The 27,384-nt window shown below is 56.4% G+C and overlaps 1 protein-coding gene across 3 annotated transcripts in view; it reads right to left on the reverse strand.

The window, feature by feature from the left end:
* Positions 1 to 614: 614 nt before the first annotated feature.
* PACSIN2 (protein kinase C and casein kinase substrate in neurons 2) overlaps positions 615 to 27,384 on the reverse strand; it is a 103,271-nt gene continuing 76,501 nt past the window's right edge. Inside the window, exons 2-12 of one of the 3 annotated variants that reach the window (XM_040987192.1) lie at positions 26,720 to 26,841; positions 15,360 to 15,516; positions 13,996 to 14,231; positions 12,575 to 12,730; positions 10,463 to 10,638; positions 8,897 to 9,017; positions 7,717 to 7,722; positions 6,688 to 6,809; positions 4,854 to 4,967; positions 4,126 to 4,322; positions 615 to 2,131 (exon numbers count right to left, since the gene is read on the reverse strand). In XM_040987192.1, coding sequence (XP_040843126.1) covers positions 2,019 to 2,131; positions 4,126 to 4,322; positions 4,854 to 4,967; positions 6,688 to 6,809; positions 7,717 to 7,722; positions 8,897 to 9,017; positions 10,463 to 10,638; positions 12,575 to 12,730; positions 13,996 to 14,231; positions 15,360 to 15,516; positions 26,720 to 26,779 — 1,458 coding nt within the window. In that variant the 5' untranslated portion in view covers positions 26,780 to 26,841 and the 3' untranslated portion in view covers positions 615 to 2,018. The remainder of the gene's footprint in view (positions 2,132 to 4,125; positions 4,323 to 4,853; positions 4,968 to 6,687; positions 6,810 to 7,716; positions 7,723 to 8,896; positions 9,018 to 10,462; positions 10,639 to 12,574; positions 12,731 to 13,995; positions 14,232 to 15,359; positions 15,517 to 26,719; positions 26,842 to 27,384) is intronic. The other 2 variants (XM_040987202.1, XM_040987203.1) reach the window with 2 other exon arrangements.

A 27,384-nucleotide genomic window follows, 5' to 3' on the forward strand; every position in this document is an offset into this window, starting at 1 on the left:
GAGAATCTTGCATCCACTGGCTCATTCTCCAAACGCCCACAACAGCCAAGGTCAAAGCCAAGCACCAGGAATTGCACCCAGCTCTCTCATGTGGGTGTCAGGGGCCTGAGCAGCAGGTGCAGCAGCAAGTTGCCCTGGAAGCAGAGCAGTCAGAACTCAGAGCAGCATTCTGCTGTCCTAAACGGTGGCTGAATTCCCTGGACCACAGTGCCAGCCCCAATCCTCACTTTGTTTCTCCCATTTCCAAACCGGCCCTGGTTGCCAAGCCAGGCCTCCTTTGTCCCCAGCTCAGCCCAGTGGGGCAGGCACCTCCCTGTGAAGTGAAGGTAGGAGATGTGTCACTCGGCTGCAGACAACCCGAATGGGAAGCACAGGTTGGGCACTCAGGAGGGGTACACGGAAGAGCAGCTGGGGTGACGGGTGCTGGCTTGTGTTGTGTGGGGCGTGGAGGCAGCCTGAGGTACGCAGCTGCAGGACCCAGGAACAGGGACAAAGGGCTCCCATGGAGGCCAGGCACCTCGTACCTTTCCTCTGCCCCAGGGTTGCTAAGCCCCAGACACACCCAGCAGCCCATAGGGGCCCAGGACAGGTGCTTGCTAGAAGGATATTGACACGCACAAGATCAAGTGTTTATTGATTTTTGTCCTGAAGCACTATACACACCCAGGAGCTCCTAAACCGACGAGCGCGGAGAGTCCTGGGAACCTGCAGCACGGACAAGGGCTTCTGCTGGTAATTTTCACAAAGACACAACACAGCTTCCGAGCCTCGCTGGCCGGAAACACTGAGGAAATGCATAGCTTGTGGTGGTGGGGATGGCCCACTGTCTGAGTTAACAAAATAAAGGCTCTCCCTTCCCCCTCCCCCTGCCACGGGACACAGTGCAGCCCGGTTGCTCAGAGGCCCATGCTGTGGGTGATTCCTGGCTGCCCGCTGCTCACAGGACTCTGAGCAGTGGACTCTGCAGGCCCAAGGACTGAGACACTCAGCCATGGGCCCTGTGGCTCAGGCGGGACAATCCGTCCCTGACAGCCCCAACCTCTGCTTTGGCAGGGCCAGTGGGAGGGCCTGCACCACAGCTGGGGACTCCGAACCCAACAGCCAGGTCTGCACCTGGTGCCACGGGACTCAAATGAAACATGCTGTTCAACGCTGTTCCATCTTGCTAAAACAGTAGGTGAACTCTTTAGATTCTCTGAGTATCAAATAATATATACAGATGTACAGCAAGACGTGAAAGTCTCCCAGAACAATGCACCTCCATCTACAGAGGTGCTGGCCAGACAGGCTTAGTCCTGCTCTTAACCTCCTAAATCACCAGTAAAATTGTTAATTAGCAAAAGAATAATTTTAAGCGGGACTACAGTGAAAATAATTTTTAAATATGGTGACGTGGGGGAGTTCTACTTAAGGCCATTCCTGAAACCCGTACCCCAGCGTCCCAACCGCGCCAGCAGAGTCCCAGAAGAGAGCTGCCGGGACAAGCTCTGCCTCTTGACCCGTCTTGTGCCTCAAACATCCACTGGCCGCAGGAGCGACCCCAGGGCAGGCCAATCCGCACCATCACTTATGTGTCAACGCCTGGAAGAGCAGGTATGTCAAAAACTACAACTGTACATAGCCTTTAAATTCAAACCTCAAGATCTTCACTCAGAAAATGGCGTGGAAGTTTGTTCGCTGAAGTCGCAGGTGACGGGAGCCATGGCAGGCGCGGTTGGGAAAGTGGGGGACACACAGATCCATGATAAGCTGGGAGGGGGCAAAGGGGGATCTTCCTCTGTGGCATTGCAGCCTCCTGTGCACGCATCTCTGCAGCTGCACCTGGATGGGCACCAGGCCCAGGTGACCAGTGCATCTGCCTTCAAGGACGCTGGGAAGCCAAGAGCAGCGGACCCACCATCCTTGCAGATGCCCACACGGCCAGCTGGGGGTGCCTGAGGTGCCGTGGCCCGGGCCGGAGGCCAGCGGAGCTCCCAGGAAGGTGGCTTCCGTCCCTCCGCCAGCCCACCCATGGCCCATCACTGGATTGCCTCAACGTAGTTGGCTGGATACAGGCCAACCTGTCCGCTGTCCAGGCGCCCCTTGCACCAGCCCTGCTCATCCTCGTCCTCTAGCTTGGTTAGCTCGTCCCCTGCAAGACAAAGTGGGAACAGTGTGTGAGTCAGGGTAGCCTGGAATTACCTGCAGACCTACAACGGCCTCTGCCAGAGCAGCACCTCAGAGTGACCCCACAGCCAAGTGGCTCTCGGTTGTCACCAAGACCCCTAGGGGATGACAGAGGCACCCTGTAGTCTGTGCCCCCTTTCGACCCTGGCCCACACTGCTACCCCACCTTTCCTGCAGGCAACTTCTTGCAGCTTGAGGAGCTGAGTGAGGGAAAGGACCTCATCCGACCCCCAGAACTGGCTCGGGGACAGGCAGGACAGCACTGTCACAGCCTGAGATGGCGCTTACTGCGGCTCCAGACATTGCTGGGCTTTGTGCTGTATCTGCTTTGCTTCAGCCTGAAGGTTAGTCTACTGCGGGTCTGGCTCTGGGGGAAGGAGGAGATTGAGAGAGCCTGGTCCCTCCTGGAGACATGCCAGGGGACAGGGAACAAGGTGGTGAGGACAGCATGTTGAGAAGTAGCCTCCTCTGACAGCCGTTCTGGGAAGCTGGCTGCCCTGGGGTAACCCTGCAGCTCTGCGTGTCCTTGGCATTTGGTCTGGTGCAATCAAGTGCCATTTCCCTGGGCAGTTTCATCCTCCTGGCAACACCTCCCTCCTGATTTTTATTCTGTGTGTGGCAGCAAACCAGGAAGACACCTGTGGAACTCAGCCTGGGCTTCCAGCACGCCTGGGTCAAGGCTCGGCTCTCGGCTCACTGGCTGGGTGATGCAGGACCTGCCTTCCTCCTCTACAGACAGCTTGCTGGTGTCTGGGACGGGGCCTGCCTGCAGCGAGCACCCAGCCTGCAGAGGCTGCACTCCGTGTGCAGGGGACCCCCTGTAGGTGTGACTCAGCAATGCCAGGAGCAGGCCCGGGCTGCCAGTGTCCCTGTATCTCCGATCCCGCCGGCCTCTGTGTACCCGGAGCTCACACGTCTGCCTCAGGGATGCCCCAGTCTGCAAGGAGACTGCGAGGAGGCACTTGCTGTGACATTAGCATGCTGGGAGGAGCCCGTGGGCCCGAGATCAAGACATGTCAGAGCTCTGCTACCTGCAGAAGGCAGCCACACGGGTGCCTTTTACATGGATTTTACATTACAGAAAAGCAGATGTAAAACAGCCATGATGGACAGGAATGCTTCCAGGTCACAAAATGTGAACTGATAAATAGACCCACTTATTTCACTTCCTTTTGCCAATGTACTTGGGACATGAGGAAACATCTTAAACTGACAAAATTTCTGTCAAACCCAACAGGCAAGATGGAAAAAGAGTAATAAGTGAAAATCAATGAAGTAGGGGGTGACAACCGCAGCAGACTTTAAAGGCCCACAGGAAACGCTCCCACAAGGGCCTGAGGCAGCTGACAACCAAGGCAGGCAACAGCTGGGTCAGGAGCTGGGCCTCTGGGCATAGCACCCCGCCCTCAGATAATGGAGTACGCTGCGGCCAGGATCAGTTGAATCTGGCTTGGCTTCATTCTTCTTAGAGGGACAGATGATTGTTGCAAAGGGGGGGCATCAAGGAAGGGGCATGGCAGAAAAAGGAACCTGGGATCCTGTGGGCTACTTAGCCTAGGCTATTCCAGCTCCTTAGGCCCTTGCACAGGGCTCCTCAAACAGGGCTGCAGCCAGCATATCACTTGCTCTCCCTCACACACACACACACACACACCTGACATCGCCACAGGCAGCCAGGGTTCAGGTTGCTCAATAGAGCCAGGGGGAAGCTCCTAGGACACAGGGGTGTGGGGAGGTGATGTGACAGTGTCCTGCCTGGGAGGGCACATGGCCACTTTGGGGTCAGGGCAAGGCTGTGGCAATGCCAAGGGCTGATTTGGCAGCTGAGGCCTGGAGAAGGCTTTGCTTGGGGACCTGCAGCATTGCTGTTTCCTGAGTGTCCTGGCAGAAGTGTCCTATGCTGAGCCCAGCCTTGGCCTTGCGAGTGGGAAGCCCCCAGGCACTGGCTGAGCCACCTACCGGCCTTGAAGCTCAGCTCGTCATGCTCCTGCCCCTCGTAGTCATACAGGGCCCGGACTCGCACTTCCGTCCCCGAGCTGGTGTCCTCGTCAAACGGATTGGAGTCCCCATTGGCATCGGTGGAGGAGAAGGGGTTGTTGGACTCATCGTCTGACCAGTCCGTGGGGTAGCTCTGGGCCTTGTCGTAGCTGCTCACACTGTAGGGAAGGTGGGGATGCCAGGTTCTCAGCCTGGGCTGGCACAGGGCACGAGGCTCGGTCCATGACCCCACCCAGAGAGGGAACAGTGCAGGAGCCTTGGGCTTGGGGCTCAGGCTCCTAAGAGGGCACAGCTCCCCTTGGCATGACAGCATATGGAGCCAGGCTCTGGCGAGAATGTAGGCCATCCACATTCATCCTGCGTCCCTAGGGAAGGCGGGCTGTGGACGCACTGCGGCAGTGCCCGGCAGAGGAGAGCATGGGAGCAGACAGCTCACATGCATTTGCCTTCCTGTGGTAGGACAACTGGGCCTTGAGGAGTTACCATGAGACAGAAGACAAGCACGGCAAGTGTTAGCTGTACCCTCCCCAAGAACTCAAGAAGCCAGAGAGAGAGACCGTCCACTGCAGGCAGCAGGCCAGGTGTGCTGTGCGGCAGTCATGCAGTGCTCGCTGACCCCGAGACACCCGCCAGAGAGAGGACAGACAGAACAATGAGGCAGCCCCAGAGGGAAGCACGTGGTCACCAACTTTTTGGCCTTAATGTCCTCCTTCTCACTGACGGTGCTGCCCGTGTCGTCCTCGTCCTCGAAGGGGTTGTAGCTGGACTGTGACTGGGCAGGGTTGCTCGGGACACTAAGGTTGCTATGGGGAGAGAGAGAGCTTTCAGGGGACCCGGCTCACTGGGGCCTACGGCGGTTGGAACTCAGCTGCAGGATCCCGGGGCCAGCACTCAAGGGACCACCTGGCTCCTTGATTGCCTGCAGGATGATGGTGTCGGGACAGGAACATGAGGCAATGCTTTGCTAATTGTGCTTCCAGTTTCTTCCTGTGACTGGCTGCGGGCAAGCTAGTAAGGGGCCCTAGCTGGGCCACCACTGTAGTCAGTGCTACAAGCTGGGCTGCTCCACTGTCCCCCAGCCTTCATTCCTGCTGCTGTGAGATGGCATGGCAGAGCTTATGGGGGACTCCCCAGGAGGAGGCTGTGCCCTGATATAAATAGGGAGCTCCCAGGCTCACCAGGCCCCCAGCACAGAGCCCTGCTTTTGATACCACAGGGCTTCGGCAATGTAGGAAGCCCCTTCCAGTGTGAGGACCTCCCGCCACATCCCCTGGCTCCGGGCCAGGAGAGGCTGGGCAGGGCTGCAATGGAGGAAGGCAGCGTGCAAAGCGTTGGAAGGGAGACCACACCAAGGCAGTGAAGACAGAAGCCAGGGCCCCCGGAGCTCTGGGCTCATGCACATGGCTCTCTGGCCAGCACCACCTGCCGCCCAAGGGAAGGGAGCTGGCAAGGAAATAGCGGCCCACCACAGCATTCAGAGAGGCCTGCAGCTGTCTTGGGCCTTTTGCCTGTGAAGCGCATAAAACCAAACTGGCAGGCTGCCGACGCGCAGGCTGGGTGTGGAGACCAGCAGGCCTCCTCCCTCTGTGGATGTGGACTTCCCAGCGAGGGTCTTGTGCTTGGCTGCTGACCCTGTGCAGCAGTCCTGGCTAGCCTGAGACCCCCGGCTGGGGAGGCTTCAGTGCTTGGGGCTGAGCCTCTGGAGGAAGCCCAGGTTAGAGGTGATCTAGGTGACCGTAGTCACTGTGGCATGGAGGTCTAATGACAGTCCTGCAGGAAGGCATTTCTGGAACACACCTCCTGGGAATCTCTGACAGTCTTGAGGCTGCCCCTTCCGTCCACGCCTGGTTTCCAAAATGACCACATCAGAAACCAGTAGGACCCTCTGTGAAGACATGCATGCCAAGGACCCACCCTTCATCTGGCACCTGTTCAGGGAGCAAGCACATACCACCCTTGGCAGCATCTGCACTGCCTCCTGCCAGCCTCATGGGGTGACCCTGGGGATCTGACTAGCCCTGGCCCAGTGGCCCCTCCCCCAGGCTTCAGGGACCCTCATTGAAGGACCACTCTTTGACCTTCCAGCCAATGGTCATCCCCTAGGCCACTGCCCTGAGACTAGGAGTCCAGGGTGTGTGTGTCCCCCAGGAGACTCCTCCACAGTCTGTCCATGCGGGGTGTATGTGTGTGTGTGTGTGTGTGTGTGTGTGTGTGTGTGTGTGTGTGTCCTAGGAGACTCCTCCCACGGCTTGTCCATGGTGTGTGTTCCCCAGGAGACTCCTTCCACAGGGCTGTCCATGGTGTGTGTGTGTCCTTGGAGACTTCTCCCACAGAACTGTCTACAGTGTGTGTGCCGGTCCGCCCCATCTGTCCCTCAGGAGACTTCTCTCACAAGGTTGTGGGTGCGTGTCTATGTGTATGTGTGTCTGTGTTCCAGGAAACTTCTCCTGCAAGGTTTTGTGTGTGTGTGTGTCTCTCTGTCTTCCAGGAAACTTCTCCCAAAGGGCTGTGCCCAGCACTTACCTGCCAGCTTTGTTCTGGGCAGCCTGGTCACCCGTCTGGTTGATGCCTGTCAGGGTGACGCCATCCGAGGCCTTCTTCCTCTCCCTCCGGCTGAGGGTGCGGTTGAGATCTGCTGACCACTCCTGCACGGCAGGTGCCGAGAGAGAAATCCCATCTGTAGGGGTGCTTACAGGAAACCACAGCTGCCCAAACACCTGCCCAGAGAGCCAGGCCCCTGCCCTGGACCACGCGTGATGCTTAGCCTCACAGCCTCTGTCCTCGCTTGGCTCTCAGTGGGGCTCAGCACCTTAGAACTGTCCAACCCTGGCCTGTGCACGCCCAAGGGCCGGCATCCCAACCTGAGAGCAGAGCCCTTCTTCCCACAGGGCCTCTGCCCTCCAGCCCTGCACATCAGCCCGAGTGGCTGTGCAGGAGTCCATGGGGCCATGAGCACTCTGGAGCTGCACCTTCCATCAGAGCTGCGAGCAGGGGCTGCCCCTCTTTATGGCTCACAGGGTCCCTGGCAGTGAATGTGTAAAACTCTGGGCAGGAGGGGGATGGGCCTCAGCTTTGCAGAAACATCTGCTTGCGCAGCTGTGTGTGTCAGGGGGTGTGTCTGTGACTCCTCCCCTCCCCCCATCCACCCTTATCAAACAGTTCTATAGCTGGGAGGGTACGGGGGCTGGGGGAGGGAGAGAGCACAGCTTTGCTCTCACTGGTCTCACAACTTCAAGGTTAGAAACCATTTCAGAAACTTTGAATCTATTCTGCCAATTTGTCCCCTGAGGACACTGTGGCCAGAAAACCATTTGCCCATGCAGCGTGGAAGGTTGGCCTCCAAATCCAGGCCCCATTTTGGTCTACTGCTACTGTCTCGACTGAAGTCAGCTGGCCAAGAACTCAGCTGGATCCACCCAGCGCCCTCTGACTCAGAGCCCTCCCAGGCAGGCTCTTAGGAACCTGGAGAGCAAAGCCGCCTGGCCGACCTGCTACCAGGAGGACACACCACGGGGGCAGCATTCCGGAAGTTAGTGCAGAACAGAAACTTACTTCATCCTTGTGGCATGGAAAACAAAACAAGTGCTCACATTAGTGGAAGTTGGGCAAGGTCCCGTAACAGCTGCAAACACGAGCACAGTGGACACAGCCGGGACCCTAGAGATGGGAGCAGCGAGGGCTCTGCCCAGACACCTCCCACTGGGCCTGCCTGGCCCGGCCCATCCCGAGAGGGATCCAGCTCAATGTCACAGCTGATCCCTGGGCCTCTCTGGGTTGAAATCCAGCTGTACCCAGGACACATGACAGCAGCACACTTCCTTCCAGTGTGTGTCCCACACAGACCCCAGCTACCATTTGGAGAAACCTTGTGGAAGCCAGAAAACAGAATACAGATGTAGGATAGGCAGCCACAGGCCAATCAGGGCCTAGGGACAGCTCCTACCAGGACCCAGGCCAGGGTCCAGAACCTAAGGAGACGGGCCACTGCTGTCCCTGTTTATGCATAGGGAAACTGAGTCAAACACAGGGCAAACGGCTTGCCCAGTCCCCACAGCTGGTGAGCGGTTGGGAAGGAGTCAGGTGAAGTCACAACGCACTGGGGAGGTTGAGGCAGTCCTTCCAGCATCCTCCCCAGAGGAAGCACAGCCATGCCAAGTCCCTTACCAGCCCTCACTTGGTACCCCCGACTACACCTGCTCAGCTTGTCATGAGGAGGGTGGACGCTTCCCCAGGGATGTAGGGGAAAGGACCTGGGGCCACCACCTGCTATGCTACCATCAGGGGAGTCCCCTGGAGTCCAGGGATCCCAGCATAGATTGCATAGCCCCCTTGTTCCATAACACTTGATGCTACACTGGAAGGCTTAGTCCCAGGATGGAAAGAAGTTCACTCTGAATGGAAAGTACTGAATTGACCACAAGGGTCAAAAAAGCTTGTTTGGAGGGTCAGGGGGCTGCCCCCTTCCCAGCTATTCCATGGCACCCCAGAGGGATCAGCTTCCAGGAGTCCAGCAGTCAATGGTCAATAAGTGATGGACAGACTACAGGGAACACACTCTCAGCAGGGACTCAGGGAAGCCTTAAGCCCCTGGGACTGGACACAGTAACTTGGTGTGGATTGCAGCCAGGCCCGGGGCTGCCTAACACACACAGAAACTCACACACGAGCTCAACCCCATAGGCCAGGCCCCTGCCAGGATAAGAGGGTCATAGTGCAGCCAGCCTCTTCTTACCTCAAACTGCGGCCAGTTCATGGCCATGCCCGGCCCGTGATTGGCTCGGAACCACCTCAGGTCCTCCACTGCGTCGGCTGCTTTGATGTTCTGCTCCAGCTCCCGGTAAATGGCTTTGTAGCTGCAGCACAGAGACACACGCGGCTCTCCAGGACCAGCCCCCTCACCCCCACTCTCCACATGCCATCTCAACAGCACGGAGAGCAGACCTCATAGAGCCGGAGCAGGGCTCAGCTGCAGCCACCACAGCTCCGACTTCTCACAAACACACCTCAAAGCAAACCACGTGGCCCCCAGTGGCTCCCACGCCACATCAGTGCACCTGTGCAACCTGTGTCAGTGATGCAGGCTGGGAGCGGAGGAAGACAAGTGGGGAGAACCCTTCTCCCTCCATTCTTGGGACTCTGCAACCACAGGGGAGACACAGAGAAAGCTCCTGCCTCCTGATCAGCTGCTCAGCTCCAGCCATTGTGACTATCTGGGGAGTGAAGTGTACATTGGAGTTCTGGTCCAGGGTCTTTACAGAGCCAAACAGAAAGAAGATCTGTAGGGTGGGCTGTAACCCACCAAGGGGTACCCTGATCCACACACACGAGGCAGGCAACTGTGGGAGCAGAGAAAAATCACCAGGCAGATGTGCCAAACCCAAAGGCTGCAAGGGCCACCTGAGGTCTTCGGAGAGTACAGCCGTCTGCCTCTGCACTGGGAGCAGGTCTGGGGGCTTGGGGCACCCAGCTTTTACTGCGTGCTGCAGTTGCCACAGGGATGACTGCCCACCAGGGCTGTGTCCTTGGGACGCTAAGGAAGGCAAGAGGCATGCAGACTCCCGGCCGAGACATGCACGCAGCCCTGGCCCCAGCCGCCGTGCGCTGTGCGCTGCACAGCCTTTCCCCTTGCCGGCCTATGCTTCATCTTCAAAAAGGAGGGAAAATGCTGCCTCCTTTATAAGCCCGTCACACAGACTGAGAGGTGACAGAGCAGCTGCAGTAACTGTTGTCTCTGATTCCTGTTCTCCAGCAGGAGGCACAGGGAGTGGACTGCTTGCTGCAGTGAGCCTCGGTGGCCCTGGCAGACAGACAACAGATGCCGGTGACACCAGGGAGTCTGGCTCTCTGCCCAATGAAGGCATCATGGGACCAAAGACAGGCAAGATCAGAAGAAACACCATGGCTGCCCTGACATGACCCAGGTCTATATCACAGAGGGTCCATGCTGTTCTGGGGTTCCAGCGCCCCCAGCCAGCAGTAAGCTGCTCTGAACCAAAGGGGCTGAGTATCACAGCTGGAATTCAGAGCACTCTGGGGGTGGGGCATGCTGAAAAACCCTAGGCGGTCTCAAATCAGTAGGGGTGGCTGGTCCTAGCTGCAGCCCCAGAGAGCAGAGCATGCCCTGCCATAGATGATTGGGCAGAGTCAGCTGGTCCAGCCACGCCCACCACAGGTGCAGGGCATGGGACATAGGCCTTTGGGCATTGAGAGCACAGATGGGCAAGACAGCCTATGGGTGGGAACTCCAGCGTAGTGCGGGTCTACTTCCCACAGACCTTGTCAGCTTCAAGCAACTCACCCAGCCACGTTGGACAGGTCTAGGTGCTTCTGAACCTCCAGTAGAACCTCCCGAAAGAAGCGCAGGCGCTTCTCCTCGAACTGCTGGCACTGATCAAACACCTGCTCCATGTTCTCCATGTACTGCGGGGTGCCCTGCTCCAGCTCCTTCAGCGACTTCTCATACTTCTCTTTGGTCTGAGTGAGAGTTAGGCACAGACAAGGGTTCACATCCCTGAAGCCCCTTGCCCACCGAACGTGCCCCAGGAGCCTCTCTGGGCTCCCCAAAGCTCTGGAGTCTGACAAATATCAAGTTCAAATCCTGGTCTCTCTGCTTCTGCAAGACAAATTCCATTCCTGGCATGTACTGCCTCTCAGCAGGAACCACCAGGTACGTAGCTGAGGGGAGGGCCACCTTGGGGCTCAGTGTGTGTGTGTCCTCTCTGTGGAGAGGGCTGTGCTGGGTGGCCCTTTGCCTCAGGCTGGCCCCACATTGCAGGGCTCAGGGAGTCGACTCTGAGATAACAGCACAGCTCTAAGTCCCAGCAGAGCTGGAGCCAGACACCAGAAGGTGCTCACATTTTCCTGAAGCCTCATTCTTTCTCCAGAAAATGGGGACAATTCCTACTTCACAGTGCTCTGAGATATGAGCAACAGATGGACAGCTTGAAAAAGTCCTTGTCCCTTGAACTCTGCCCTATTCTGGCCCCTCACATAGCCAGTCCTTCCCAGACTGTTTTCAAGGAGTCACAGTGGTGGCGTGGCTCAGCAGTGTCCAAGGACAGTCAGAAAATGCATGAGGTTCCTAGGAACTGGCCAGAGCAGGCAGGTCCCTCTGGGAGACACGTGATCCAAGGTCACCCAGCACAGTCATCTCCACTCTCATCTGGTGGCCAGTGGGTTTGGCTACCTGGTGGGTATGTAACAGCCTGGGATGGCAGTTACAGGGCTGGAGCCTGGCCATACGGATCCTAAGCTTTCCCACTACAGGGTTGGCTCCATGGGGAATTACACCTCCCTGTCTACAGCATCACACACAGGCCTGAGGGGCGAAGGGAGCCCGACTCGAGGTCCTGCAGGCCCCTGGAGCACAGGCTCTGCCCCACCCTCCCACACACACCCTTTTCCGACTGGTGCTTGGCAAACTCCCCTTTACCCTCCAGAAATGTGTCTTCCAGAAGCTTCCCCAACCTGCTCAGGAGCCTCTAAGGACCACAGGGGACAGTCATCTCTGTCAGGCCCGCGAGAGCCTCACCAGGGACAGTGTGCCTCCACACTGCCAGTGCTGATGGGCCAGAAGTGCTGTGGTGAGGCCCCAGTTCAGGAACCTCAGACCCACAGCCGAGGGCTCAAACCACATGTCTGGAGGCCAGTGTCCATCAGGGGGACTCAGGGCAACCACTGCTGATGGAGCAGGGCTCTCTGCACAGCGGAGCAGGGCAGGGCTTGCCAGGCACCCTCCGGCAGGCCAGATGAGGGACACAGCACCAAGAGGCCGAGCCTTCGCTTCCCGGGACAGTGTTCTTACAAGAAGCTGCCCAGTTGCCAGGTTCCATTTCCCTGGCATTGCATAGGTGATTACCACCCATGCCCATGGAGCATGCCACACTGTACAAGATTCCTTCGACACTGAAGCAGAGGGCACCAAGGAGCCACGTGGCCTCTCATTGCCACTGTCCTCCCTGATGGCTGCAGGGCAATTCCATTCCCTTTCCCAGCCCTGCTGCTGTATAGCCCCATGCACTGGGCTTTCCGGCCTCCACTCCCATCAGAGCAGTCCTACTGAGCTCTTTTCTCCATCCCCAGGCCCCAGGCCGCTCCAAGCTCCTCACTTAGTCGGTTCTCAACTCAGCATTCATTGGTCTTCACAAGCCTCCTCCTGGCTTATGAACCCCTGCCCACTCCCACGCCCGTGTGCAGCACAGGCTCCTCTCCTGCCCTCAGCCTGGTTGGCAGCCCACTCACCTGAGGTGGGCATAGGGCTGTGGAGAGGAGAGGTGCTCCCTTGAGTGTCCATCCTGATACAGGACTCACTGCTATTTATCTTTCTGCCAGCCCCCACCCCCCAGCGGTTCCCTGACACAAGAACCAGGGACCCACCAGCACCCCACGAGCAGACGAACGCATGGCGTACCTTTAGCACGTCTTGCTTGCACTTCTCTATTTTGTCTTGGAGTTTCTTGAGCTGCTCAGGGTTGAGAGATGGGTCTGCCTTGCTGTTGGCCTCCCTTGAGATGGCCAGCTTCTCCTCTTTGCATGCTGCATGGTGGGCTTTCTTGGCCGCCTCCACCTGCAGCGAGAAGGAAGCCCTGAGCACCGGCCACTCGGCTGGCTATTGAGGACCCTGGGAGTGTGGGAAGCACGTGCCTCCAAGACTCAGACCATCGTGACAATGGGTCCTAACGTGGACTGACCAGGGGCTGCTCTGTATCATGCAACGGTCTAGGCACCTGGCTTCCGGGAAGCTTCTGGAGTTCACATTGCAAAGGAGAACAATTAAATGCTCAGCTAACTCATAGGCTGCGAAGTGCTATGGGGATGACACAGCAGGGTGGGATGCAGCCTGAGACCACTGGGAGCAAGATCCAAGGCTGCTGTGGGCCTGGCGGCTGAGGCGTGACTGCCGAGAGCTGCACAGGAGAAAGCTCAGCACAGGGAGGGGTTGTGCCTGGGAGGCAGGCCAGAGGCCCATTCCACACACGCACAATTGGTTCTTAAGGGAAAAGGCAGGTGGGAGCCAGGGTCTCAGAGAGAAGAGGGGAGCAGGGGGAAGCGCCTGCACTGGGTGACGGGGAGGAGGAGGCAGTGCAGCTCCTGGTAGAAGCGGGTGGCTCAGCTGCTGTTGCTGCTGGGGGCTGGGGACGAGGAGTGGGGAGCAGCCTCTGACTCGCCATACCTTCAAGACTCAGTGGCTCTGGCTGTATTTTTTTTTTAAGTACTAGTACCAATTACAGATTTGGGAGAAAAACCCATACAAGAGAAAGAAAAACACCTGAATTAATCCTCTCTATCAGTCTACAGAGACTTAAAAAGCTTGAGGGTCAGAGACACAGAAAGAGGAGACGGACAGCCAGATTCCCAGTATGCCAATTTGCTGCCCAGTGCCCATCACGCCTGAAGCTTGGTGAGGCCGAGGCCAGAAGCCAGATACTAAATCCAGGCCTCCCAGGAGGGCGGCAGGGCTGGGATCTGAGTGACTATATGGCCTCCCGGGGCCGGCAACGGTCAGAACCAGAACTGGGGTGCGGCGCTCAGCACTGCTGGGGGACAGAGACAAGGCGTCCTGAGAAGCCGCACTCTTAGGCTCTGACAGTCCCGTGGTGGTCAGCAGCCAGGAGTCTGGGTTGGAGCTCCATCACCACGTGGTTCTGATGCCTGGTTTTTAAGCCTGCAACACGAGGGGGTGTGGACTACCAATAAAGACTGAACATCAGGCACTAGGGGCTTTAGCAGGGCAACCTGCTGGCCTGCAGGGTAGTGCCTCTGCCAGCTGTGGAAGTGTGGGGAGCGGGTGGGGTGGCCAGCAGGAGGGAGAGAGCGTCGGGTGGAAAGTACCTCTTTCAGTTTCTTGGCCCAGGGCTTCTGTGCCTTTCGGAAGCCATCTTCAGCTTCTTTGGTCTCCTTAAAGCCCCCCATCATCTGTTTGTGGAAAGCTTCCTTCTGCCAGTTCTTGATCTTCTCAAAGTCCTCATTCATCAGAGAGGCCTTCACTTCAAGGTGCAGCTCGCTCACTTTCTCTGCCTCGGACATGACCGCTATCCAGGCCTTCTCCAGGGTCCCATACTGCGGCCCTGGTGGGAAGAGGCAGTGTGTTACGCAGCACTGGCCGGGCTCTGGGCAGTGCCCACAGAGGCTCCTGGGAGCGCGGTCACTGCTGGCTGTGGTCTTCCGGTGATGGAGAGCTCTGCTGCTCTGCCAATAGGACGCTGGGGAATCCCGTGCACTGTCCTGTGTGCTGCTTTTACAAAGTCAAACTTCTGTGTCCTGAAGTCACAATAGAAGCACAACGGTGGCCACAGAAGGATGCTGCACACACTCACCCATCCCCTGCCCTACCCTGTGGCTGCCTCTGGTCCCCCACTCAGACTCTGGGGAGAGGACTGTCTCCCAGGCAGACTGAGAGCCTTTTCCTGGGCAGGAAGGTGGACACCCAGATGGAAGCCTTGGGGCAGTGGGTGGGGGCTGTCCCCTCACTCTCCACTCAGTCCAGGCTGTGGTTTTTGCTAAGAGGACAGTGTGGAGTGGCTGAGGCTTAGGAGGGAGAGCTGCAGTGACAGAGTTCAGAGTGCCCCAAGGGGAAGCCTTGGGCAGGTCCCCGGGGCACTCACAATGATGCCACCAAGCTGGCTCACAGCAAAGTGGTCTGTTCTCCACCCCTGGAAAAGCCCTTTTTATCTCAGCCCAGGAAACCCATTCCCAACAACATGTATGTCCCCTCTGCTGTGTAACACGTTCTCGGCATTGACCATCTGCACATCAGCGTCCAGAACTAAGCTTCAGAACCTTCTGAGATGGAGAGAAGGAGGGGCCAAACCACCATCCTACACCTGCCACATCCAAATAGAGAAAGCCTGGAAGTTGCCACACAGCCTCCCCTCCTCCCCTGCCTTTACACGGCCACCTGGAAGAGTGACCGGCACCGGAAATGAAGGAACTGGGCAGCAAGGCCTTCTGCCTGGTGGGAGCTGTTCTGAATTGGGCCAGCACAGGGAGTGTGTCCTATGGATGACAGGGCTGGTTCATGAGACTCAGCCACTGTGTGCAAAGAGCAGTCCCCAGTCTTCAAGGCAAGAGACAAAAGCTCACACAGCCCAGGCCTCCAGGGAGGGCACCTGCTGCTCTCTCATCACAGAAGCAACTGCCAGCAGGGAATCCAGAATGAGCTTGTGAGCTGCTGGGCCAGGGGTCAAGGTCCTTACCCTTCTCCACGAGCTGGCGCCAGCGCCGTGCCCACTCGGTGAGCTGCTGCGCGTATGCCTTTTCAATGCGTGCCCGCTCATGCAGGCAGCTCATGAGGTCGCTGCAGAGGCGGTGGCCATCGTCGATTCGCTTCACCGTCCTCTTGTAGTTCCCCACCTGGGAGACAGATCCTGCAGTGAGGCGGGGCTTAGGAAGGCTGCCCACCTGCCCCCTGCTACGGCACAGGGGTCCTGGGCCAGCCATCCTCCCCAGGCTCATCAGGGACGATGAACAGCACGAGCTGCTCAGGGAAGGGAGGGCAGAGAGGAAGGTGAGCAGCAGAGGCTGAGAGAGCTCCTGCAGCTGGAGGGACTAGAACAGCTAACTGGCAACTCAGGCCCAAACTATCTTTTAATTTACACAGCAAGCCTGCTGGGCTGCGGGCCCATGGGCACCTTCTGGAATAACCACTCCATCTCAGAGACAGGAGATGGAGGCTTGCCCGAGTTCTGGCGCTCACAGAGGCCGCCAGCTGCAGCCCAGCTGGGAGCTGTCAGCAGCTTTCCAAACAGCCCCACGTAGGCCCGCAGATGGCGAAGTTCAGCCTTGTGTGGCTTTGTCAGGGTCACAGTGTGCTAAACTGCCTGCTGTTCATGTCTGAAAGGAGAAACAAGCTCTACTAAGTCAAACAGAACCCGGTGACTGAGGAACTGCTCCTGGCTGAGCTGTGAGGACAGAGCGCACAGCCTGAGCATGCAGAGGGGCCTGCTGGTCTCCCCAAACCTCAGCCAACCCCTTGCCACTGCTATTATATTTACTTTTTTTAAAAAAGATTTTTTTTTTTTTAATTGGAAAGTCAGATTTAGGGAGAGAAGGATATACAGAGAGCAAGATTTTCCATCTGATGATTCACTCCTCAAGTGGCCACAATGGCTAGAGCTGAGCTGATCCAAAGTCAGGAGCCAGGAGCTTCTGCCAGGTCTCCCACATGGGTGCAGGGTCTCAAGGCTTTGGGCTGTCCTCCACTGCTTTCCCAGGCCACAGGTAGGGAGCTAGATGGGAAGTGGGGCTGCTGGGATTAGAATCGGTGCCCATATGGGATCTTGGCGCATTCAAGGTGAGGACTTTTAGCCACTAGGCTACCATGCCAGGCCCATGTTATTTAATTAAAAAAAAAAAAAGGTTTACTTATTTATTTTTAAAGAGTTACATAGACACAGGGATAATGAAAAGGGGAGGGGTGAAAGAGAACATTCCATCTGCTGGTTCACCCTCCAGGTGTTCACACAGCCAGGGCTATGTCTGAAGCCAGCAGCTTGACTTGCATCTCCCAAGCACTTGGGCCAGCTTCCATTGCTTTCCCAGGTGAATGAACAAAGAACGGGATTGGAATTGGAGCAGACGGGGCTCAAACAAGTGCCCATATGGGAAGTTTATTTGCTATGCCACAGTGCTGACCCCTTCCTATTTGATTTCTCTATAAAGAAAAGATTTATTTATCTGAACAGGCAGAGTCACAGAGAGAAAGGGACAGACAACTCTTTCTTCTGTTGGCTCTCTCCCACCTGGCTGCAGTGACTGGGCTGGGCCAGGCCGAGCCGGGAGCCGGGAGCTCTGGGTCTCCCACGTGGGTGGGAGGAGCCCAGTTACTTCAGCCATCCTCCACTGCTTTTCCAGGCACAGAGCAGTGCTCGCTTCAGCAGCATATACCAGGAGCAGGCAACTGTATGGGAAGAACAGCCAGACCCAAAACTGGTGCCTAGCTGGAAGAGGCGGTGACAGATCCTACAGGCTGCCAGAGATGGGTGAGGGCTGGCCTCACTCCTGCATCGAGCGCTGCTCTGTGGCGTTCTCACTCCCCGAGGCTGGTGTGCAGCCTGCTGTGACTTCCAGCACGCTTGCGGGAACTGGACTGTCTCAGATGGCACCCCCCAGCTCCCGCCAGCCTGGCAGCTCTCCCCAAACACGGGGTCCAAACCCGAGCTTCAACCCCACACTTCAGCAGTTCCTTTCAGGAGGGTGAAGCATCTTTACAACACAGTAGAAGGGACATTGTCAACCAGGGTCTTGCTGTCATGTGGAAAATCACAACGGAGGAAAAAGCCCAAAACCCTAACTCTAGAAGCCTGAGTCCTGCTAAGCAGGCAGCCAGAGCTGTGATCAGCACTGTGGTTCTGCTGCCGCCTGCAGGACCCAGGATCAGCTGGCAATCCAGAAACCTGCCCACCTCAGATTTACTGAGCCCTTGAAAAAGATGTCCCCAGAAGAAAGAACACTTCCTGGCCAGCCACATGGCAGTGCAGCCCAGCAGCCTCCAGTCACTGCTGGCCACACTGAACCAACTCCTGACGCCTGACAGGCAGTGATGAACACAGGGAGGAGGCAGCAAGTGGTTCAGGTTTCTGCACAAGCTCTCAGCAGCAGAGCCAGCGGCGCTGGCCCAGCCTCCCCTGTGGGGCCAGACCTCAGGCCAGCTGGCACGGAGACAGTGGAAAAGGGAGTGCCCCACCCACCAGGCTCTGACATACTCCAGCATGAACCCCACTGTCCCATTTGAAGGAATGGCTCTACGGGGCTCCTGATAGGCCATGGCTTTCAGTCTCCACATCCAGCCCCGCGCAGGCACCACTGTCCTGAAGCAGAGGAATCAAGTCAGGCAGTCATGCTGTCCAGGCATATGCTTAGCTCAGGCCCACGGGTACAGCATCCCTATCAAGGAAGGGGACACTGCCTAACCCTGATGATTTCCAAATGCAAGAAAAAGTTTCAAATATTTCACAAATCATATAATTAGTAACATAGTAAAGATAATAAGTAATTAGTAAATACTGGTAACAATTAGTACTAGCTTGTTTCAAGAGGGCCACATGGTAGAAAAATTTATTCAGAAATAGCTAAAAAAAACAGCTCTGTTCCAAAGTTTACTGTCAATTGAATCAGTCACAAAATATCTCTATTTTTGAACTAGGTCTGGAGCTCTACACTCAGATGCTGATGCCAAACCCCAATGGCAACAACAGAGGCCCGGGAGCACTTGCTGTGTGCAGCCTGAGGGACCCAGTGCCAGCCCTCTCCATACTGGCCCCTGTTAGGTTTCAGAATTTTAGGGTTCACAGAAGGGCAGGAAGTGGCTAAAGCAGAGAGGGCATTATTTAAAGGGGAACAGAACAGGGTGGGGGAGTTGCAGGGGGAGGACAGCCAGCCAGCCAGCCAGAGCAGAGTTTGACACTGGGCTTCATTCTGTTGGAACAGCAGTAAGGGTGCCTTCCTCAAGCTGCTGGTTGAGGGGGTCCAGAGCACCACAGGGACCCTGAGAAGGTGGGTGCGGGGTGTGCAGAAAGGCACGGTGCATTGTCCTCAGCTGCAGGCCTTCCCACTAGCATTTAGATTTACTAGCTGCACCCAGTTACAGGCCTGGGGGTGGGGAAGTGTCAGGCCCAGCATTCTAGCAGCTGTCACAGGTGCTGAACTGCGGGACCTGGCAGGAGTCGGAGACTAAAGGTGAGGTGAGGGCAACAATCCCAGGTAACAGCTTCAGGAAGGGCAACACAGGAGCATGAGAAGCCAGGAAGTGTCCACAGATGGAGATACCCTAGAGGGAAGCTGTAAACAGGCCGCCTCCTGGGGCCCAGCTGGACCTGCCAGAACAGGAACTGACCTCCAGGGGGTGATGGGTTGGTGAAGAGGCTGTGGGAGCCTGGAAGCCAGTCACGGGGCACCTCCATGGTGCTTGGGGTCAGGCTGGGCCATCCTTCCCCTCAGCCCGCTGAGGACTGGAGTCTAGCTGCCCCACTTCCCACCCAGGAGCCCCTGGCTACACACTTTCCCTTCAGTAAATCGGGTTCTGAGTCACTTCGGTGGCTTTCCTCGGCCTCATGCCCTGAGAACCCAGCGTGAACAGCCCTGGGTTTCAGCCTGATTCCCCAGTCAGCCTCACTTCCTGTTTCCCAGACCTGTACGGGCTCCGTCCTGCACACAGAGATGTGATGCCCCTGTCTCCCTACCCCGTGACAGGTGCTCAGGAGAAGCAAGGTGAATACTTCTGTGATTTACGGTAAGGCTCTAAGTAAAATGCTCACACACACACTACATCAAACCTGAAGAATTTCTATTCAGAAGCCAACACCTTGGCCAGTTAACAGACTGTAAGTACTACCACCAATCGTCTACATTTAAAATTGACAAGGCGCTGAAATGTGGAATGTCCCTCAAAGTCCTACACAGACCAAGGGGCTCCCTGCACCCTGAGCTGTGGGCACGAGCAGGTGGTGCCTGAGAACTGCAAGGTGGCTCGGCATCGACACCTGGCAGAGCCGGGAGCAGGAAATGCCGTGTAGGCAGTGGAGGTGAGCAAATCTCACCCATGCTGTGTGTGTGCGGGTGGGAAAATGGCCTGGGCAGCTTCCACCCAGGAGCCAGGAAGCACACGCGTGTCCCACATCCCCCACAGAATGTTCCCTCAGGCCCTGGGCAAGCATTGGGTATGGGTCAACACAGGGTGCAGCGATGCAGTGGCAAGGATGAGCAGGACTGGTGGACACAATACCTGGGCACAAACAGAGCCACATGGTGCACATCATGTGCACAGAGGGCAGGGAGGTCATGGTCAGATGTGCTGGCAAGGGCTGGACTGTCTGAAAAGGCTGTAGTATAGATATCACGGAAGGCAGGGAAATACAGCAGGATGGAATTGGTGAGTGTACACCATCCTACCTGCCCCTGTCCTGCCACGCCATGGCTTGGCTCCCTTTCCCTGCAGAGGATTCCCTGGCAGCACCCGGCTCTGCTGGACCACCACGTGGAACAACTTGCATCACCTGCACTGGCCTGCAGAGACCAACTCCCCACGAAGGGCCCTTCCTGGCTGCACCCGCTGGGGGCCACAAGGGGCCTTCTAAGCACTGTCCCCATGCTGCTCAGCTGGTCTCTCCAGAGCCTCGTGTCAGGCTGGACAGTGCACCCCTGGCCAGTGGCTCCAACACAGGTTTCCATCAGCAGCAGCATCACAATGGACTGTGTTCTGCTGGGCAGGGTGCTGGGGTCACCTCAGTCATTGCTACCAGGCTCCTTACTCTACATAACAGGAAACAATGGTTTGAAGAGGAGCAGTCATCCAAGATCACACAGCCAGAAAGGGACAGAGCTGTCTTGCCAGAGCCCTGCTGGGGCCAAGGTCTTAGAGTGCAGAGAGTTCAGGGTCAATGTTGAGTGATGTGTGTGTGTCTCCCCAGACCATGAGCCCCAGCAAAGGCCCCGCTCCTGTGGGCCACGTGCTGACAAGACTCACCCCAGGAACCCCAAGCTTGTGAACTGCTAGGGCTACTGGCCAAAGATGACCTCGAGTTATACCCTTAGGTTGACCATTACCCCAGGCCCAAGCGCCACAGTGAATTCCTCTACATTGCACAGAGGAAGATTCCAGGGCAAGGCAGCTGTGCCAAGGTGAGCAACAGAGAAAAACTGCTGGCGGGGTCCTTCAGGAGTCGGGCACTCAGAGTCTGAAGTCTTATCCACAGCTGATAAAGTACAGTTCTCACTGTCAGCCCGGAAGAGAAGTACAGAAAACGATACTTCTGGGATACCTTCATGACAGTTGTGCGGTAGCCCAAGGTGGGTCCAACGAGCTTGCTATCTGGTCCAACTCCACTGCACCCCTCGGCATCTCCATCACCGCCTCTTGCCCTGGACTCCTCCTCACAGGGGAGCGGCACGGAGCTGGCACTGCCCTGTAATGTGGGCTCTGCTGGCTTCCTCCCCTCCCCACAGTGTATCTATGTTCTGGGCAAACATAGTTGAACCTGTGAGGGCCAAGGACCCACTGGCTTCTTCCTGGTCAGTCACACTCTTGGCCTCTCACTGGTCACAGCTTCATTTTTTTTTAAAAGATCTACTTATTTTCAAATTTTACAATTTCATTCATTTATTTTATTTTTCTTAAGATTTATTTATTAGAACGGCAGATTTATATAGAGAGAGATACAGAAATATCTTCCTCTGCTGGCTCACTCCCCAAGTGGCTGTAATGGCTGGAGCTAAGTCAGTCCAAAGCCAGGAGCCAGGAGCTTCTTCCAGGTTTCCTATGTGGGTACAGGATCCCAAGGCTTTGGGCTGTCCCCCACTGCCCTCCTAGGCCACAAGCAGGGAGCTGGGTGGGAAGTAGGGAAGTACACTTGATCTTAGCCAAAAGGCCAAGAAGCAATAGCTGGATGGGAAGTAGAGCAGCCAGGATACAAACCAGTACTCATACGAGATTCCAGTGCATACAGGGCAGGGATTTAGTCACTGAGCCATTGTGTTGGGCCCGATATTTTCATCTTGCACACTGGGAAAAGGAGGCCGTGGGGACTGGCTGACCTCCCAGGACCCTACACAGTGGCAGATCTGTCAGTGCCACTCTCTGAAGCACCCAGGATGTCCAGCTTCTGACATCACAGGGATATGTTGGTGAACCAGCCTGATGCCCACCCACATGGACTGATGGTCAGATGGTAACACATCCTAAGAAGGAGCACTGGCCCGTGCTGCCTGCAGGAAGTGAGAGGGAGGGTGCTACGAGGCCCAAAGTGTGTGCAGTGCCTTCCCAGGAGGGCCATCCCTGACGTGTGACCCTGTGTGGTTGTCTACTGTCACACACCTACATGCAGAAAACAGCGGGCTCTAGGGACAAAGATTGTGTCTTTACTCTTCCCCATGCTTCTGGCCTCACAGAGGAAATCCCAAATGGTGCATGTAGTGGAGGAGACAAGGACAAGGACCACTGGTCCTTTCCACAGAGGTTAAGAAGTCATCTTGTGGCCCGTCGTTAGGCAGTAACTGCAGAGATGGCAAGCACTCCCATCAGTACTGAAAGTGCCGGAGTGCACCAGCTGGAGAGCCTCACCTCCTCCCTGCAGCCTAGCAAGCTGGCAGAGAATCTTGGGCCCGGGTTGTTTACCCTGGCAGCCTGGGAGGGCTACTTTGTTACCTGGGCATTGCTGACATCAGATGAGAAAACAAAAGTGCAGCTGAGCATGACATCTCCTGATGACACAAACCCTGGAGCGTCTGGTTCTGCCAAGGTAAACGCTGAGCGAAGCCCCAGCACTCGGTGGGAGCCACAGCCTACTGGAGGAGCCAATGCAGTCACCTCCACTGTCCCCCACGAGCAGCACTCCACACAGAGCTGCAGGAGGTGGGCACGTGTACAGTGACGCTGCTGGGACCCACTCAGCCACTCAGGCTGAGCCAGGAAAGAGGCCGCTTGGAAGAAGCCTGTTATCCCCATCAAACAAATCCCAGTGCTGCGCAGATGGGAGCTTTCTGTTTAAACTTCAATGTCTGGCAGCAATTCACGTAACTTCCATCTGTGTTCACAGCACCTGAAGGCCACACAGCCCTGTTCTGAATTCGAAAAATCAGCTCTGCCTGAGAGTCAGCCACACAGGATCAGCACAGCAAGCAGCCAGGGAGACCTGGGCCCTAACCGTGCATGCAGCTGACGGCAGTGTAGGAATGCCAGTGGCCAACCTGGGATGAGGCAGGCCCTGGCCCCAGGTGTAGGTGAAGTTTGTCCCCACCACCAGGGAACCCCTGGAGATGTGGGCAGTGGGGTGTTCCAGAGCCCACTGAGGCTATCCTAGGAAGTTCCGGCGACACTAGAAAAGCCTTCAGCTGGAAAGCCAAAGAGATGCTCCAGGCTCAGGCGTGGAACCCCAGGGACAGGGTGCCCAGGCTCCTGCAGGGAGACTGATGTGTCTCACCTGCCCCTCGCTCCATGGAGCCTCCTTGGGGAGGCTGTTTCAGGTTCCAGCTGCCCCAGGAATAGCCTCCGTGGAGAGCCAGCTTCCATGTGCCCTGCCACTCCAGCCAGCACAGCCTCCTACCTCCTTCTGGAACAGGCCCCTGGCCCCCGGGAGGTTGGGGCCTTGGCCCTCTGTGTGGGCCTGTCCCCTTAGCTCCAGACTCTGCTCTAACTTAGAACACGGTCCTTTCTCCTGCTCTCAACGCAAGGCCCGGCTCTTCCCACCACCCACAGGCCCCGTGCCAACTCTGGCCAGCAGCCCTTCCTGCCCTGCACCGTGGGGTTCTCGTGTGGCTCTGACACTTCTGCCCCACACACCTCTTCTCCTAGTTTTAAGCATGTCCCTCGCAGAAACCATAGCCCTTCGCCTTCCCTTTTTTCTAAATCTCTTAGTGGGTAGTGCAGGATACGCCCTCTCCAATAGCCATTGGGTCCCTTCCAGCACTGTCCCTGAGGGTCATCCCCTGCACGTGCTTGCTTATTCACTCACCTGCAAATGCCTGAGTGCTTAGTAAGTGCCACCCCGCCCTGTCTCCTCCCCAGGGCGCAGCAGGTCTTACAGCCCCAGGCACCACAAACTGCCTAACACCTGCCTTCTCTCCTAATGTTAGCCAAAGGCACCAGAGGGCAGACCTATGCCCCTCCCCTGAGGGCACAGGAGCTGGGGGTAACATACCACGCAGGTTTCCAGCTCTAGACCAAAAGGCTTGCTCAGGAAAGCTGCCTCTCTGGAAGAGGCCCTGTTGGCGCCTGCAGAGACATCCAGCTGGCAGTGCACACCTGAGCTCTGGGCCCAGCAGGGCCTCGCAGCTTCTCCTCCAACCAGCAAGTCCCCACAGAGAGTGCCAGCAGTCAGCCCACTCCTGACAGCATGGCAGCTGAGAACTCTTCGGGGCGCACGAGTTTGTTAACTAAACAGCCACACCTGCTATGGCTCCTTCTTCATTATGTGCTGACAATACACACAGCAATGTTCACCTAAGACTTACAATGCGCAGATGAAAGTTCCTGTGGTATCACTCTATCCAGCTACAAAAAAGCCCCAGCAGTTTCAGCAACTAAATGGGGTGACGACAACACCGCCAAGGGCACTGCAGGGTCCTGCGGCCAGGCCTGTCCTGACCCCATGCCACCTGCCTGTATTCATCCCTCGATCCTTACCACACCAGGTACAGGCATGCTTGTTACCTCAGTCTTACAGTTGGGAAACTGAGGCAAAGTCTGGTCCTGAGCCCCACATGGGCGGTAACTAATAAGGGCAGGCATGACCCAAGGTCCCCTGGTTCCTAAGCCACGTCTTCACCTGCTCCATGGCATCTTCAGGCCTGTCAGCCACAAGGCCCTATCTGCCACCACTGAGGTAAGGAAGCTACTGCTCAATACCAGTTTAACAATGTCACCACAGTTCACAAAAAGGCACCAAAGCTCCAAGGGTTCCTATCTGCCATGGGGATCCAGCGTTAAGATGAACCACTTTTGTACAGGTCGGCATCCCAGGAGCCCACAGGCCAGCTCTGCACTGCCACCACTAGCTCCCTGAGGGCTTCTGCACCACAGTGGTTACAGCCTGTACATGCGCCTGCACAAGTGGCTAGGGGCTGAGGGGCGGGCAGGAGTAACACTGTTCCAGGGCACTCTGAACGACTCCTCATAACTACCAGTTTGGATGAGGCTTCCTCTGGTTTCGTCCCAGCCTGCTGCAGGGCAGCCGGTCGCATGTCTGTCTGCAGCTCCTGCCATTTCTGCTGCCCTGGGGGACAGAGTTCCAGTGTAGGTGTGCCTCTCTGGACGCTGAGCCCCGAGCTTTGGCTGGCACCACACACGATGGCTGCCGTCAGAAGGGCAGGGGTGGAGTGCAGCTGCTCCCTGGGTGCCTCTTCGGTCTGCCGCCCCAGGAGCAGCTCGAGAGCCAAGGACTCGGTCCATTGCATCCCATGTCATTCTCATAGGACCCTGCACACAGCTGGTGCTCAACAGATACAAACCTTAACACATGGAGTCAGTGATGGCTCTTAACCCAATACATGAACAGAAAAGGGCTGGAAGCATTTTGAGCTTCCTGGCCTTTTTTTTTTTTTTTAAAGACTTATTTTTTATTGGAAAGTCAGATATACAGAGAGGAAGAGAGACAGAGAGGAAGATCCTCTTTCAATGATTCACTCCCCAAGTGGCAGCAACAGAAACAGCTCTGCCAATCCAAAGCCAGGAGCCAAGAGCCTCCTCTTGGTCTCCCAAGCAAGTGCAGGATCCCAAGGCTCTGGGCCATCCTCAACTGCTTTCCCAGGCCATCTTTGAAAAAACCTGGTAGTTATAATAAGTTGTCCATATGAATGGTACCATCAGTTGGAACTTGATTCAGACACACACCCAGCTTAGGCACCCTGGTGAACACCAGGACCCTGCCAGCAGCTGGTTCCTCCAGGAAAGTTACTCATCTGTCAATAATTACAGGTAACCACCTGAGACTCAGGCAGATGGATGATCTGCCAAGAGTCAGCACTAAAGGCTCTTTCTATGCAGCCCACAACTGCCAAAAAATCTTTAAGGGTTTTGCCATGGTGACAAAACCTGAGGCAGAAGCTGACTTCACTTTATGCGGCTGGCATTGGTGGCACAGCACAGTAAGCTTCTGCCTGTGGCTCCAACATCCCACATGAGCAGTGGCTTAAGTCCCAGCTGCTCTGCTTCTGATCCAGTGCCCTGCTAATGCAGCTGGGAAAGTAGTGTTAGTACAAGTGCTTTGGTGTCTGCATGCACATGAGAGGCGAGAATGAGGTCCCTGGCGCTCAGCTTCAGTCTGGCCTAGCCCTGACAGCTGCAGCCATTTGGGGAGTAAAGCAGTGGATGGACAATCTTTTTCCTTATCTCTTTCTATCCCTCTCTCTAACTTTGGATTTCAAATAAAAATAGATCTTAAGGATAACAGTGATTTGACTTTGCTCTAACTGAAAGGCAGAAAACTAAGTAGACCTAAGCAGTGCTTGGCCTTAAGACACTGATGACATCAGTTCCTGGGTTCAATTCCTGGCTCCAGCTCGTAACTCCAGCTTCCTGCTGAGGCAGAGCCGGGGAGGTAATGGCGACGGCCCAGGAGGCTGGACCCTGGCCGTTCTCCCAGGAGAACTGGTCATGTCCCTAGCTTCTGGTTGTAGCCCTGGCCAGCCTTGGCCACTGTAGGCATTGGAGGTAGAGTTAGCCTCTCTCTGTCTCTAACAAACCGAAGACGCCCATAACACTGCCTACTCAGGATGGACAGGGAGTTTGCAGGAGGTACAATCAGGGGGCAGGGGGTGGGTGTGATGGCCACGCTGGCCGTCCACGTTTACACACTGAGCTCACAAGGGAAGCTGCCCCCTGGGCCGTGCCCAGGAATGACAGGATGTGCACCGTTCCTAAACACAGAAGATCTGAAACAGACAGACTAACAAGAACTTGAATCAACACCCCAGCCTTGGCCAGTGGCCAGGTGGGCTCCTGCCCTCGTGATGGCTGTGGCACATGTGAGCTGGCTGAACAGCTTCTCCAATGCCCATGCACCTGGCTGCACCCTGCAAACATCCAGGGGCCAGGCACCGAGCCGGGGAGGCTGCAGGGCGTTACCTCCCAGAAGCTGTCGCTGGACACTTCAACTCCAATGGAGTCATCGTAAGTGACAGACATGTCTTCCAAGGCGAAGGAGCAGCTGAGAACGCTTCAGGATCGGACACTCACAATCTGCAAACCTGTGACAGAAAGGCACACGAGGAAGAGAGTGGGTTAACGCCAGCCAGCCATTCCCCCAACACAGCTGCCTTTCCATCACTGCCTTCCCCTGGGAGGAAGCAGGTCACAAGCCCAACCAATGCTGGGCACTGATGAACCCCAGCAGCATCATGCACAGCTCAGGGAGTCTTCTGAAGAGCAGTCAGTGTGTGGCAGCCTCAGTAATCTGCCTCCCTCCCAGGGGAAAGGGATGGAGACTGAGAGAGAGCATGCAGATGCAGGCAGGTCCCAGCCAGCCCATCCCACCCGCCTGGCGGGATTAAGAGCGGGATAAAATGTCAATGCAAATAATCCTGCCCTTGAGACCTGGTGACTGTAGGTTGTTCAAGAGCCTTCCTCTACCTTCCAGCTAGCTGGGCACTATCTCACCAAACCCCTCGTTGGCTGATTCATATCGGTTACCGATATCCCAAATTCAGATGACTTTGTTAGGACACTGTGAAGCGTGACCAGAAAAAGCAACAACAGACTAGCTGAATGGTCTGAGTCACAGAGGCAATGGC

The sequence above is a fragment of the Ochotona curzoniae genome, unplaced genomic scaffold, assembly GCF_017591425.1.
Source record: "Ochotona curzoniae isolate NIBS_2020 unplaced genomic scaffold, NIBS_Ocur_1.0 contig_1014, whole genome shotgun sequence".
NCBI lineage: Eukaryota > Metazoa > Chordata > Mammalia > Lagomorpha > Ochotonidae > Ochotona > Ochotona curzoniae.